Genomic DNA, 14,547 nt, shown 5'->3' on the forward strand with positions numbered 1-14,547 from the left:
CGAGATCCTCCACGAGGATCTAAAAATATTTTGTATTAAAATGGACACTCGTTTTTATCTCGAAGTTTGAAATTGGATATCCGTTAATCGCCCAATGAACAGCATGTCGCAGCAGACACCAAAAAAAGCAACATGTTATCAGGACATCGACCGACATGTCCATAATCGAGCCAATTCATTCATCGAAACATATTCGTCCAAGAGCTGAGACACTTTTACTTAACTTGTCTCCAGCAAAGTTTGAGGTTTGTTTCTGGGGTAAAAATGGCTCAGGAATCTGAATCTGGCCATGTGGTCTTTGGGGTATTTTTATATACACAGTCAAGGCTCATGAAAGAGGTATAACACAGAATGGATCAGGACACAACATAACAAAAGGAACAAGAAGGGCACTCGGTAGAGCGCATACCTCCGCCCCGTAATGTCTGATCCACGAGAACATGTCCGGCCCAATACATTTTTTGAAATATCATGCTATACAGCACTATATCGTTTTTGGCCCCATCTCTCAATGGTGAAGAATCACTTAAAAAAAAAAAATAATTCTCGTATACAGATCAGGATTCGGATCTTCACCAAAATCCAATCAGTTTGTACTTGTCACACACCGAACCTGTCCACAAAATTTCATCCGGATCCGCCAACAACTTTTTGAGATATGCAGTACACGAACAGACAGACAGACAGACAGACAGACAGAAAGGGGGGAAAACATAACCTCCTTCACCTTCGGTATTGGAGGTAATAACAGGAGAAGAAGGAAATGCCAACAGCAGGGTGGTGGGAGAAAACAGTTAGAGACAGACAAACAAGGGTTGCAGGTGACGATGAGGAGTAGGAGAGAATGCAAGGGGTGGACAAGATGGATACAGAAGCAAAATTTTGGGGAGGGTGGCGGGTATTTTAATGGGTGAAGAAAGGATCATGGTTTTGGCTGTGGGATGATTCAAGATGCTGGTGAACAGCTGTCTTGAAGTCCTGGATGGAAGAATGAGATTGAAGGAAGAATGGAAGTTAGGTTAGTTCCACATGCGGGAAAAAAAAGAGGCACAAATGAGTGAAGGTGGTCAGCGATCCTGGATTTAGGTGGTTTTCCAAGGAGAGTGTTGCTGAGAAACAAAAAAAAAACAGAAACAAAAACTGCAGTAAATGATTGAAAATTTTCTTCCAGACATAATGTTATTTAAATCGGCTATCTGACCTAGTATCACAAGAAGAACATACCAAAAAAATAGGTAGCGACTTTTCAATAACCCTGTATAGTGCAATGAGCGAGGATGCCGCTGCCCGAACTTGCCCTTTCTCACCGAGATTCGATCCATGACGTGGTACTCCATCTTAGGTCACTAATAAATACACACGCAATGAACAATGGAAGGATTGCCAGACAATTTAACAGCAAAGATATTGAACCCAGGCCAGGGAAACACTTTAGATGATGTTCTGACCTTCTTCAGGGGGTCCATCTGTTGCTTCAGAGTCAGAGAAAGGTTTGAAGCTCGTTGTCAATATGTGATGATGTAATGTTTGCTGTCACTAGAGGTTGAATCAAACGAGATAAACACCTTACCATGGGACATGGAATGAAGACCGTCACTGGTGCATGTGGAAGTCATCGACCATAGCCTGAATCGTTTGGGTCGTTATGTCAGCTACCACACTGTCAAAGAACTTGAATCCGAGCTGACGACTGAAATAACCGACAGGCAATGCACCACCCCCGATGGACTGCTGCAGCAAGCTGGCTTATCAGTGACGTCATCATGGGACAATTGTGAGGAAGAAACTAAAACTCTCTCTGGCAACGGCACGGTTCACAACACAGTCGGTATTTGTTCCCAAAACATAGCCTGGAGACACTCAGAAGATTAAAAAGTTGATAAGACACCAGTCCTACACTAAAAACACAAGCTGGTCCAACACATGGAATGTGTCTTTCAATCCTGACAAATCTCACACTCTCACGATGTCTCTCCAAAAAGACCGTCTGGAACCCCCCCCCTCCCCCCCATCTACTTTCTCAAAAATCCTCTTGAAGTTCTTTCATTAAAGTTTCTGGGTCTCACTATCTGCCATGATCTTTCCTGGGAAAGCCACATTTCCAACCTTGCCTCCAAAGCCAATCGCCAACTGGGAATCCTCCGTCGTGCAAAGTCCTTCCTCGGCCCACCTGAGCTCCTGACCACTTACAAAGCTTTCATCCGCAGCCTGATGGAGTACTGCTCTCCACTCTGGGCTGGTGCTCCTGCCTCCCACCTTTCTTGACTTCATGCTGTAGAAACCAGGGCATTTAGGATCATTGATATCTCCCGTGATAAGGTTGAGCCTTTGGATCTTTCACTCTCTCACCGCTTGCAGGTCGGTGGTCTGTCTGTCTTTTACTATCTCCTCTCTGGCCTCGCCCCCCACAACTCTGTCCAAAATATGTCCCCCCCCCATATTTCCACAAGGTGCTCAAGGTCTGCCAGCAACCCCCTTCTGGTAAAACTCCCAAAATCAAGAAACACTGCTCACCTTCACTCTTTCACATTCCTCTTACTTCCCACCATTGGAACAAGCTCCCACACTCTCTTCAATCCCATTCTTCCCTCCATGTCTTCAAAACAGCTGTTCACCACCATCTCTTATATTTCCCCATCCAAAACCTCAATCTTTTCTACCCTGCTAATCCACCCCAAACCCACCTCCTTCATATTCCCTGCTTTTCTTCCTGAAAGTCCCTGTCATGTCCATCTTGTTTACCCTGTGTACTCCACCCTATCCTTCTTCCCTCCCCAGATCTCCTCATGTCTCTGTTCCACACTGCGATGTTTTTTTCCTTCCCTCTTCCACCGCTCTTGTCTCCTGCTCCCCATGTACGTTCTGTGTGTTCGCTCTCATATGAGCCTCAACAGCATATACAAAAAATATAAAATAAAAAAAAGATGACGAGCCCAGGGATGACAAGCTGGGACCACCACAGCACAATAAACTGATGGTGTCACGAGTGTTCACCCAACAACAAAAAGTACTGCAGCTATATAGAAAGAAGCCAAATATTTTGGCATTTCAACATGACATCAACAGCATAGAATGACCCCCTTCATCTCACTGACATTGAATGGAGGGATATCCTGTGGATGATCAGTGCGTCTCTCGGACCTACATCAACGTGGGGTAGGTGGAACTCCAAGGCAACAAAATTGACGATATAGAAAATATGTTTACCTCCAACAAGGTGAGATGTCGAAATCCAGGAGATCTCAAAGAAGGAAGCCAGAGAGGAAGTGGCGAAGACAATGCAATCGTTACTTGTGATCTGGCGATTGCAAAACCAGCGATGCAAATCCAGACAAGTGAAACAGCAACATATGATAGTCTTTTTCTGCTTTGGCCAATTGTTATCATCTCTGAGGATCGTGTCCGCCTCCTAAAGAAACCGCACGGCTATCTGGGCTGGCCGGTGTTAACCGCCCTTCCACCAAAAATGGGTCGGGGGAGTAACTTAACCCGTGACAATATGTATCGTAATACGCATTGCATAGCCACCCCGTAGTAAGGCAGTATTACAAATCATCTTCTTGTATCTAATTTCCAAATTCCTGGAGAGAAACAGACAGAGAGACAGAGAGACCATCACTAAAAGATACAGTATGACCATCACCAGGTATATCTGGGAGTAGATGGTGATGTATCAGATGAAGTTTTACTCAAATAAATGTGGTTAACCATTTTTGGGCATGAGCAGTTTTGCAAAAAATACTTTTGTGAAAGCGTCCAGGTAGATTTTTGTCAGGTGGCCAGATTAAGATTCGCGAGACATTTTTTTTTATCCCAGAACCAACTCTCAAACCTTTCGGGAGATAAAAGTGAAATAAAAGTGAATCAGCTCTTGGTCCTACATTTCCAGTTCAGACTAAATATTGGTATAAATCTACTTTAAAACAGCCCCATGCATGATAAATGGAGCTTTGTAAATTGTCAGATGCTGTGTAAGCTTTCGTGAATATGACAAATTTTCTGTAAAATGATAAAATTCAATGGCCAGGTGCAAATACTGTACCTGCACAAATAAGCGTTTTGTGTTCATAAGTTACATCTGTTTGTAGTTGGCTTTTTGCGTTTATTCTGAAATGCAACTTTGGCTTCATTCATATGTTGTTTTGTCAGCATGTTTGTTCGATGATGCATCGTCGCTGCAAGGTTGGATTTCTTGGCAGCTCGTGGTGTCATTTTACAGTATTACAAAGGTCTGCTCATTTAACCATCGAACAGTTGTGTGAGGTTGATGAAAATTCAAAAGAGCAACATCCATTTTGACTCATAGCAGAACTTTGAAGTCTGAAATCCCCCCCCCCTTCCATCAAACAGCCCTCACTTTGTCTCCATGCATTCATTTCATCCTTACAGAAGCAAGCTTTGCAATTACTGTCAGACCCAGCTATTTGCGGGGATACGTTCCTGAAAAATTCCGCGAATGTCGAGGCATTGTTTCAATGGAAAAAGGGGGGATAGGTTCCCGGCGGGTCACATTTTATAAACAGTGAATACATAGGGTCCCCGAATAGCGGGATCCGACAGCACGATTAAAAAAAAACAATATTTTAAACAAAAAATCCAGCCAAACAAAGTGCAGTTCAGCATTTGTTTACAATAAAAGAAAAAAAAATTAAATTCCTCGTTATCTTGGGAATTGTATTTCACCAAAAACTCCCCAAAAATGCATTCTCAAAATGAAACTTCTTGTTTTTTTTTGACATGTTTGTAAATTCTCACTTCGATATGGTTTCCAAACGATAGTAAAATGATAAAACATGCTCTCCTTATCCTAGAGGCTGGCAAGATAGCCTTGAGGTACACACGCTTGCTTCTAAGCTGTAGAACCTGGGTCTGAATCCCAACCCAGCTATAAACTGTCATCCTGGTGTTTCACAGGCAAGTTGATTGATGAATGTGTGACGTCCATTAAACTGTACGTCCTGTTTGCTGGCATTAGTGGGTGGACCTTAAAAGTGTCGTTCACGAAGAGTAGGCGAGCTATTACCGGTCAGTGTGGTGACCCATCCATGATTGTAACCCGATCCATGTAAACTCCTTCAGCAGCACCGACGTTCTGTTTCGAGCATAGTTCATGATCTGATCTCTTTATCCTGCATTATGGGCCTTGCACAATTCCTTGGAGGGTCATCAAGCCTGCCGTTTCATCCTGCTGACGTTCGCCGGTAGATGCTACAGATCCCAAAGTAACGGTAGATAACGAATAGGCCATTGTGCGTCAGCTAGGACCCTGATTAAATCACAAATTTCTGCCCCGACTACTACTGTGAAGAGCTCTGGCAAAGCATCCAGTGTTTTCACTATCGAGCGAGTGCTTTTACACTCCAAAAGTGTGATTACTCAATACCGCTGGAGAGAGCTTCCACTGTGCCGCAGAGTCTGGTTGTCCACTCAGGACTGCAATCTACCCTCTCACTAAATAATTTGTCTTCAATCTACATGACATCCAATATTGCTTCCAACTGGGAGGGAGAGCTTTCACAAATGCCTTTGCCTGTGTCTCTGTCTCTCATCATTTTGCAGCTATGAGTTTATGGTTAGCAGCAAAGAAAAAGATAAGAAGGAAAGTGATAAGTGGCCACAAGCTCTGTGGCAAAGGTGTTGGGGGCAAGGTCGATTCAGTGGTCTGTTTGGGAAAGATTGTGCCACAATAAATGTAGTGGAGTGAAGCATCGTTTGAATCATGCAGCTGGTACATTCAAAATGTACCGAATGCTTAAAATAAACGATTCAGGTTGATCACACCATCATGCAGAAAGATATGGGATTTGGAGCAGAAATTAAAAGGGTGAATAAATTTTATTTTGGAAATACGTTGGATGTGGGTAGAAAAGCAGAAATGGCTGAAAGGGACGAGGATAAAAGTAGCTTGGAACAAATGGAAAGAGTTAGGAGGTAACCGAACAAGTTGGTGACCAGGACAGTAAAGTCAATTGTGTATTCAACCTGCGTAAGCGCAGGTTTAACAGCCCTAACCCTAACAGACCTATTGTGTGGTAGTGAAACTCGAGCCATGAGGATGGAAGATGAAAAAAAAAAAAAACAGAGATGAAGATGTGAAGATGGATGTGTGCCGGTGTGTCATCGAAAGATAAACAACAGTGAAGATATTGGAAAATTTTGAATATAGAGATGAAATTGAAAAAGAAGGTTTGGATGGTTCGATCACGTAACTAGACGTATGGAGGACGAACAAATGGAGAAAGGAAGATAGTAATTGTTTTGAGGCAAATGAAAAAAAAATAACACCAAAAAAGCAAGCCAAATAAAACATGGAATGTGTAAATAACGACATGAGAAGATCAGGTGTGAAGCAACACGATGCAAATGAAAGAACCAAATGGTGACACGCCACCAATCAACCAAAAAAGGTCGTTAAACGAAGATGGTGATATCTATCCTCTCGGCTCTGGCACACTGAATCCTCTGCCAGGACATTGGCTGTCAAGTAGCTTGCTTTCTCATCATGAAAGGCTCACCCAACCAAGGAAAACCACAAATCATTTCACAAGGGTCACACCAAGTGTATCAATCCTCAAGTGAGCTCGAAACCATCATCTGGCTAATCTTCAGGCCAAACCCTCCAAAATGTCTCCTTCATGCCTTGGGAACTCCGCCCCTGGTATGCGCTCCCCACTCTATGCACTCACCACCCTCAAATGGCTTCACAGATCGTTCCACTTCAAACAAAGCTCAACACCTTATCTCAGCATATTCTTTCAAAGCAGAAGTTCCCCAAGCCATTCCTGTTCCTTACACAATTTATCGACTGCTTCCTGGCCAGTGACCTTTTCCCTGTAGAGGTAGAAGCTCATGTCTGCTTCGAAGAGAGCCAACATCACCCCTTTACACAATACAGATGCAAAACACATTCTCTTAACTAAAGGTTGGTCGATCTACTTCCAGTTGGAGCAAAATGCTGGAATACATCATCTCAACTGCCATCAAATCATTCCTCTTCTTCCAATGATCTTATCTGTGCTCATCAGCTTGGATTCCTTATGGTCACTCAGTGTTAGATGTGCTGGTGCTTAACGAATGAAGGTCCTAACACAACCTCAAACTATAGGTACAGGTTGTGTGTCTGCCCTTGTATTTTATTAAACAGGATCTTAGGCTCGTAGTGGAGCTGCCACACGCACGGATATAGACGAATACACGAGACACAACACAGGAATGATCGGTGAGACAAACACAGCCACTAAGCTTGGGAAGCAGCACGTACCATTTTTAAAGTCCTTGGAATGACTCAGCCTGGCTTTGAACCACCGACCTTTGAGACTCAGAGCGGACGCTCTAACCATGTTCCGCTGAGTCCGGTATTCAACACAGTCTGGAACCATACTTTACTTACCTAGCTTTCTGCCTGTGCCATTCCAGAACAAGGTTGCAGTTTGGCTTGCCAACTTCCTCCACTTGTACTGTCTGTGCACATAGCTCTCGACTGAATCCTTTCTTCTCGTCTTCCAGTGTGTCGCAAGGTAGAATCATGCCCCAAGGGAAAGTTGGAGTGTGCCAAGACCAAATCTCAGACACTGGAAATCCTCTCCTCTTCGCAGATGACTCCATATTACACTATAAAATTTCACAAACAGACCAGCAGCAGCTGATTCCCTCTGTGCTGAGATGGAAAGGATCAAATACGGGTCTGCCATCATTTGGAATGTCATTTACTTGAGAGAAATCTCATATTTTCACCCTGTATTTCCAGAATGGCCAAAAAAAAATCAATCCACCGACTTAACGGTTAATTGGAAAAGGTTGAGACTCTTCAATATCTGGGCCTAAGTATCAGCCACGACCTCGACTGGGCATACCATATATCAAAGTTGGCCTCGAAAGCCAGCCACAGATTAGGGATTCTGCGTCATGCCAAGTCCATCTTTGTTGGTAAATTTAAACTTCACAGCCTACAAGGCCTTTGTCTGTAACTTAATTGACTAATGCTCTACCAGGAGCTGGTGTCCCCATTTCACACCTGTCTCCCCTGGATTCTGTGGAATCTAAAGCTCTCAACATCATTGGTACCTCCAACAAAGCAGAAGCCACCTCTCATTACAGATGGGTTGTTGGCCTCCATTTTAAATTGCTTCTCTTATGGCCTTACTCCTTCTGTATGTTCTTTCCTCCCCTCAAACCCTCCCCAGTCTCTCCAGGAAGCATGCACTCTTCCAGTAACCCGGCTCTTCTGAAACTCCCAAAAGTTTAGTTGACTGCTCACCTCCACCCCTTTGTCGTCCTTTTCTCCCGTTTGGAGATCTGCCCTCCTGAATCGATTCATTTGCACTTCCAGGGCTTCGAGTTGGCATTGCACCACTACTGTATGATCCTCCATTCTTACCCATAATCTTTTCTACCCACGTTAACACCCCTCCCTCACCCCATCCTGTTTTCTTCCAATTCCTCTCTCCTTTTTCTGGTTGTCTCTTCCCTTGGTTGCTGCATCACTTCTCTGCAATCAGTGCATTGCCTTTTCAAGGGCAGGATGATTCATCAATGTATGTGTCGTCCCTCGGATGGAAGTTAAATGTATATCCTGTCTGCCAAAATTTGTTGGTGGACGTTAAAGATTGCATGACGTTGTCCTTCGCGAAGAGTGGGCGAGCTATCGCCGGCACCCTAAACAAATTCCTGCTCGAACCAGCAGAGGGGGAGCCACTGGTGCTTCCCACAGCCTTGTGCTGCATACAAACAAAGAAGAATAACAAGATGAAGAAGTAGTGGATTGCCTTTCTTCCCTGCATTGTTACCTTCTTCCATAAGCCTAGATTAGTAATCCAAAAAAACTACAATGTTAAGGGCTTCACTCTGTAAATTAGCCAAACCATTTTATCTTTAATTTGTTCCAATGTGACTCAATGTTCTTAAACAAAAACTCAAACAACATATGATAGTCTTTTTCTGCTTTGGCTAATTGTTATCATCTCTGAGGATCGTGTCCGCCTCCTAAAGAAACCGCACGGCTATCTGGGCTGGCCGGTGTTAACCGCCCTTCCACCATAAATGGGTCGGGGGAGTAACTTAACCGCTAGATCCGTGACAATATGTATCGTAATATGTATTGCATAGCCACCCCGTAGTAAGGCAGTATTACAAATCATCTTCTTGTATCTAATCTCCAAATTGTGCTGCATACAAACAAAGAACAATAACAAGATGAAGAAGTAGTGGATTGCCTTTCTTCCCTGTGTTGTCACCTTCCACAAGCCTAGATTAGTAATCCAAAAAAAACCAAAAACACTACAATGTTAAAGTGTATACATACAAGAATTACAAATCCTGCATCATTCAAATCCTGTTTGCGATTCATTGCAGGGCTTCACTCTGTAAATTAGCCAAACCATTTTATCTTTAATTTGTTCCAATGTGACTCATTGTTTTTAGACAAAAACTCAAACAAAACAACAACAAAAAAATAGACCAACATAGATGTTTTCATTACAATATTGAACATAAAATTCAAGGTGGTTCCTCTTTGCAAAACTAAATGTGGGGCAAATGACCCAACGACATTCATCTACCCCCACGGTGCACTCCGAGTGGAGGTATTATAATCCTGTAGCTCATGAGACATAAAGGGAATACACTGATCGGACAATTACAATCAACACAGCCAGATTACATCAGTGCACCCGACCTCAGGGTCAGGGGAAGTCAACCACAGACAGCTGGGACAGAATGTGAACATGATCAAAAGTCAAAAACCTAACTGCATGCAGAATATTAAGGAAATTCTGTTCATACAGGAAGTACAGAGATACTCAAAACTTTTTTTTTTGCTTTGACGTGTCACACCGATTAGGTTAGAAAATGAACAAATATTTCTGGCGCGCCATATTTTGACGCATGATATGGAGTTACAACAGGCACGATGGTCCAAATGGCAATTATATTTGCATTCATGATTGAGGCTCATGGAAGAGCTGGAAGGGGAAAAAAAAAATGGAAAGGGGGAAACACCAACATCAAAAAGAAGTGAGAGAGAGAGATCAAGGGGAGAAGGACACATGGGGGCGAACAAGCTGCACACATGCTGAATGAGACAGAAAGAAGAGGAAGGGAAAGTGGGCATGAAACAGAAAAGGAACAAAATAAACAAACAACTAACAAAGAAAAATAAGTGAGGGGAAAAAAGGGGGGGGGGGAAAATAACAAACTGGAAAAAGAGTGTTTGGGAATGGGGAAATTTGGGGTAGAAGAGATCATGAGTATGGATGGGAGATGACCTGAAGTCATGGTGAAGCCCTGGAGGGAGGAATGGTACTGAACAGACTGGGGAAGTTGGTTCCACGGGCGAGAGAAAAGAGAAACAAATGAGTGGAAGTGAGGAGTGAGTCTTGATTTTGGAACTTTAATTTGAAGGTTACTGGCAGACCATGTGCACCCTGCAGAAACCTGGGAGAGACAAAGCCAAGAGAGGGCAGAGGGTGCAAGACTAAAAAGGAAGTGGTGGAATAGAGAGAGACCACTTATGCCAGATGGTCCTTTCCAGTCCTTTCTGCCAGATGGTCCTTTCAGAGAGACAGGGTGAGCATGTCATGTTTGAAAGACATATTCCAAGTGTTGGACCAGCTACTGATTTTATCAAGGTCTGCAGAGAAGAGGCTGCTGTCTGCCTGTCTTCAGGATGAGAAATTATACAGCAGAGATCATCAGCAAAGATGATCCTGGTGTTGGCGCAGTGGTTAGGGCAGCGGCTTGGGATCCAAGAGGTCCTGAGTTCAAGCCCCGTTGGGCCACTGAATTAATACACCAGGGGGTTGACTCAGCCTGTCATCCTTCCGAGGTCGGTGAAATGAGTACCAGTATACTGGGCCGGTGTATACCCCGGTTAAAATAGGTGTACCTTATCCCTGTGTCGTAAGAGGCGACCAGGGTTGCGTCAGGAAGGGCATCCGGCGTAAAACATGTGCCAAATCACTATGCGGATCATACGGATGATCCGCTGTGGCAACCCCTCACGGGAGCAGCCGAAAGAAGAAGAAGAAGAAGATCATCAGCAAAGATATCAGCAGGATTTTCCAGGGAGTGAGTAAGATCATTGATGCAGTTGAGGAACAAGAGTGGGCCCAAGACGCTGCCTTGGAGCACTCCAGCTTTGACAGGGAAAGGAGATGAGAGGATCCCGATAAGAGCTACATGTTGAATACAGGAGTGGAGGAAGTCAGTGATCCAGGAAAGGAAGTGGCCTTGGATGCAATAAGCAGTTTAGAGATCAATTGTGGGTGCCAGATTGTATCAAAAGCTCAAGATATGTCCAAAAAGATGCCCCTGATCTAATGTCTGAGATTGAGGGTTTCCATCCATTGTTGGGCGAGTCGGAGCAGCACGCCCAGGGTAGAATGACTGAGAAACCGAACTGATGGTCTGAGATCAGTCCATTGGAGACAAGGAAGGATTTTATGTCAACTGCAATGATAATTATGATAGATTTCATGACCTTGCTTAAAATTGGAAGCAAGCTAAGAGGCCTTTAATAGGAATTTTTTTGCACCATTTTTGTATTATGCAGTGATGCTGGACAACTTCCAGGCAGATGGAAAGCGACCCAAAAAGAATGTTGCAGTGAACAAACAGAAATAGGATGAGCAAGAGCAGCAGAGCGGGTTTTACGGACACGTGCACTTGTGCCGTCTGGGCCTGTCACAGAATCCGAGTCGAGGTTTGCCTCAATTTCAAGGTTTCTTTACAAAGCACGACATGTACAGAGCTGTATTGGAATGAAGAGTCCATTTCACACAATTCAGAGCCTCGAGATCCACCCGAAATGTTACCGCAGGTTTTCATTCACCTTCGCTTGGGTACCTCCAGGCTTGAGATAAAGGTGTTCATTCATCGTCACAGCATGCAAAACCGTCCTAGACTCCTGGTACTACCAAAACTTAATGAACAGCATTTTGCAAAAATACCAGAAATTGAGTGAGTGCACTTGAGTGGCGGGAAATCCTCAACTTTAAAAACTACTATTGTTCCATTCACCTGGAAATGGCCTAAACAATAGGTAAACAATGGCACACACACACACAATCAGAGGCTGCAGCTGCCGAGTTACCGGTGGGAAGAGCAAGAGTAAAAGTAGTGATAACAAACTCCAAACGCATGGAGGAAGGATGGAAGTTTAAGGGGAAGGGGTGGGGGTGGTTTCAGGACTTACTGCTGCACTCCTCGTCTGTGCACACTTTGTAGTCCGAGAGGACTCTCGTATCTGCGGCGAAGGTTTGGAGGCTCGAGAGCACAGCGAAGGCGATGGAAAGGCATGGGAACACCATGACAAGTGCGCCAGGGACCCAAGCCACGTCACCGGAGGGAAAATCCGATCGCGAGAAAGGGTGAACGGACGTGGGACATGGAGGGGTGTGGAGAGAGGAGGAGTGTGGCGAAAGGAGGAGTGTGGAGAAAAAGGAGGAGCGTGAGGCACGGAAGGAATGATGAGCTTGGGGATGGAGGGCATGAGAGGGAAGGAGTAAACAACGAGTAAGACACCATTGAAAGACGAATGGCAGACTTAAAGGAAGAGCACGAGTTGGTAGGAAGAGAAAGAGTTCGCAGGAGGATCATGAGCATTTGAAGCAACTTGTCGATATGAAAGCATTTAATATCAGAACACGAAACTATTTTCGACGTGAACAAACACCCGATAAATGTGACAAGAAAAACAATACAATCGCGACTGTAGCTGATTGTAGAGTGTACAACTTAACTTTTATTACATAATCATAACAAGCATGCAACAAAGTTCAGTTCAACAACTCAAAAATATCCCATAAGATTATTCATAAACCTTAAAACTTGTCATACACGACACAGGCATATCATACCATCTACATATTATGTATGCAAAGCGAGGTTAACTGAAGAAAAATGCAGAGGAGAACAGGGAAAATGGGAATAAAGAGAAGTATAAAAGCGATATGAGCGAAGGAGGGGAGGGAGGTGGATGAATGATGTCTGCAAAGGATGGGTGGGGTGGGGGAGGAATAGTGGTGCCATTTTGCATATGCAATATGTAGAGGACATTTTCATTACTTCCGTCATTCAAATTCGATTTATCAGATCATATTCGCAGATATAGGATCGTTACCAATGCTACATTGTTAGTGTATGTCGTTACGTACCAACAGTTTACCTCATTGTAAACATGTGCAACATTCATTTACATATTTACACCCTTGTAACAGACATTGAGGAATAAGAAAAAAAATACTCGGATGGTGAGCTGATATTATGCACAAGATGGGTAACAAGTCGGATGTTCAACACAAGGCTCAGGTCAGACTAGCGATGGGTATTTGAAGGATTGATGACGACACTTCTCTCCTTTTGGCAGAGCATTGCGCAGCTCACTCGACAGGTAGTACTCGTCTTCAACTCACAGGTGTAACAACAGAGCATTCGCTGAAATGTATAGGTGAGTGCAAACTACACTCAACAGGCCAAAGTTGAAATTAATATTCAAATGGTTTTACATACAAATATCCAATTTAAGTATTGCGTTGAAAAGATCCAAACTGAATTGATGTATACCCATTAAAATGAATAAAGTACAAGATATTGTGAATTCAAAATTGCTTGGACCAAATGATCCGCGCACTCGCTCCCAGGGTCCGTGCACTCGCTCCGAGGGTCCCAAAGGTTTTGCTGCATGCCCTGAGGAAATTATTGTCCTACTATTACAAGTAAACGGATAACAGATGACAAATCTTTGGGACTGCACCTCCATTTGAAGTTGAACCGTCTTTACATTTAAATGTTTCTCCGAGTGAAATCTCCAATATACAAAGAAGTGGTGTGTTGTTGAGCAGAACTTGCAAAATGTGTTGAAAGCTGCAACCTTTGAACAGTCAATGATCTGAAATGGTTGCAGGTTAAACGCTGGAGAGCGATTCTAGTGCAGTCATGAAGATAGGCTGGGCCATGGCTACTGCCACCAGCAGATATATCCGAAGCCGCCGGTGCTTTCCTGCGGCTTCAGCATCACCTGGCACATCGATGAGGATGCGAAGCCTAAGAGTGCGAACCTGCACATCCGGAACAAGGCACATCACAACCACAGAACAAATTTCGTATTTGACAGCACTTTTGATTGAAGGGAAAAAAAACTTCAAAGCACTTTGCAATGACAAAGAAGTAAGACAATAAAGCAAAGGTTAAGACAAAGCAAATGTGAGATACAAGTAAATAAGACAGAAAAAGGCAATTATGCCCAGGACACCCATGTCACATGTCTACATCAACAATTACCTTTCTCTGTTCCACAATGCAAATACTATTTATGCCACAACTGGGAATAAAAGGATATACTTCATGGTAATATTACAGGCCTACTCACCCCAGCCAATTATATCCATCAATAATTTGCAAACTCAAAGTATTTATCGAATCAAAGAGTATTCCAAATCTCGCTCAGTCCATCCCATGTAGTTTTGAGAAAAAGGCACTTTTTCGCTGCAATGAAAAGAAATGGATTTTTCAAACACACTTCATTCAATGTGGAATTTATGAATGGAGGTT

The 14,547-nt window shown here is 43.5% G+C and overlaps 2 protein-coding genes across 8 annotated transcripts in view; both read right to left on the reverse strand.

Moving 5' to 3' along the window:
• LOC147012140 (uncharacterized) overlaps window positions 1-12,408 on the reverse strand; it is a 208,262-nt gene extending 195,854 nt beyond the window's left edge. For 4 of the 5 annotated variants that reach the window (XR_015051468.1, XR_015051469.1, XM_085855847.1 and 1 more), the window contains exon 1: window positions 12,191-12,407. Coding sequence is in view for 2 of the 5 variants with exons in the window: in XM_085855847.1 (XP_085711973.1) it covers window positions 12,191-12,305 (115 nt within the window). In the remaining 3 variants the exon portion in view is untranslated. Of the gene's footprint in view, window positions 1-12,190 lie in introns of all 5 variants that reach the window. The other variant, XR_015051470.1, reaches the window with a different exon arrangement.
• A 298-nt stretch (window positions 12,409-12,706) lies between these two features.
• Window positions 12,707-14,547, reverse strand: part of LOC147012142 (protein YIF1B-A-like) — a 44,927-nt gene continuing 43,086 nt past the window's right edge. For 2 of the 3 annotated variants that reach the window (XM_085855852.1, XM_085855850.1), the window contains one exon: window positions 12,707-14,054. In XM_085855852.1, the coding sequence (XP_085711978.1) occupies window positions 13,955-14,054 (100 nt within the window). In that variant the 3' untranslated portion in view covers window positions 12,707-13,954. The remainder of the gene's footprint in view (window positions 14,055-14,547) is intronic. The other variant, XR_015051472.1, reaches the window with a different exon arrangement.

This window comes from Eptatretus burgeri, chromosome 15 (genome assembly GCF_056783735.1).
Source record: "Eptatretus burgeri isolate ZD-2024b chromosome 15, Ebu_testis_v1, whole genome shotgun sequence".
Classification (NCBI taxonomy): domain Eukaryota; kingdom Metazoa; phylum Chordata; class Myxini; order Myxiniformes; family Myxinidae; genus Eptatretus; species Eptatretus burgeri.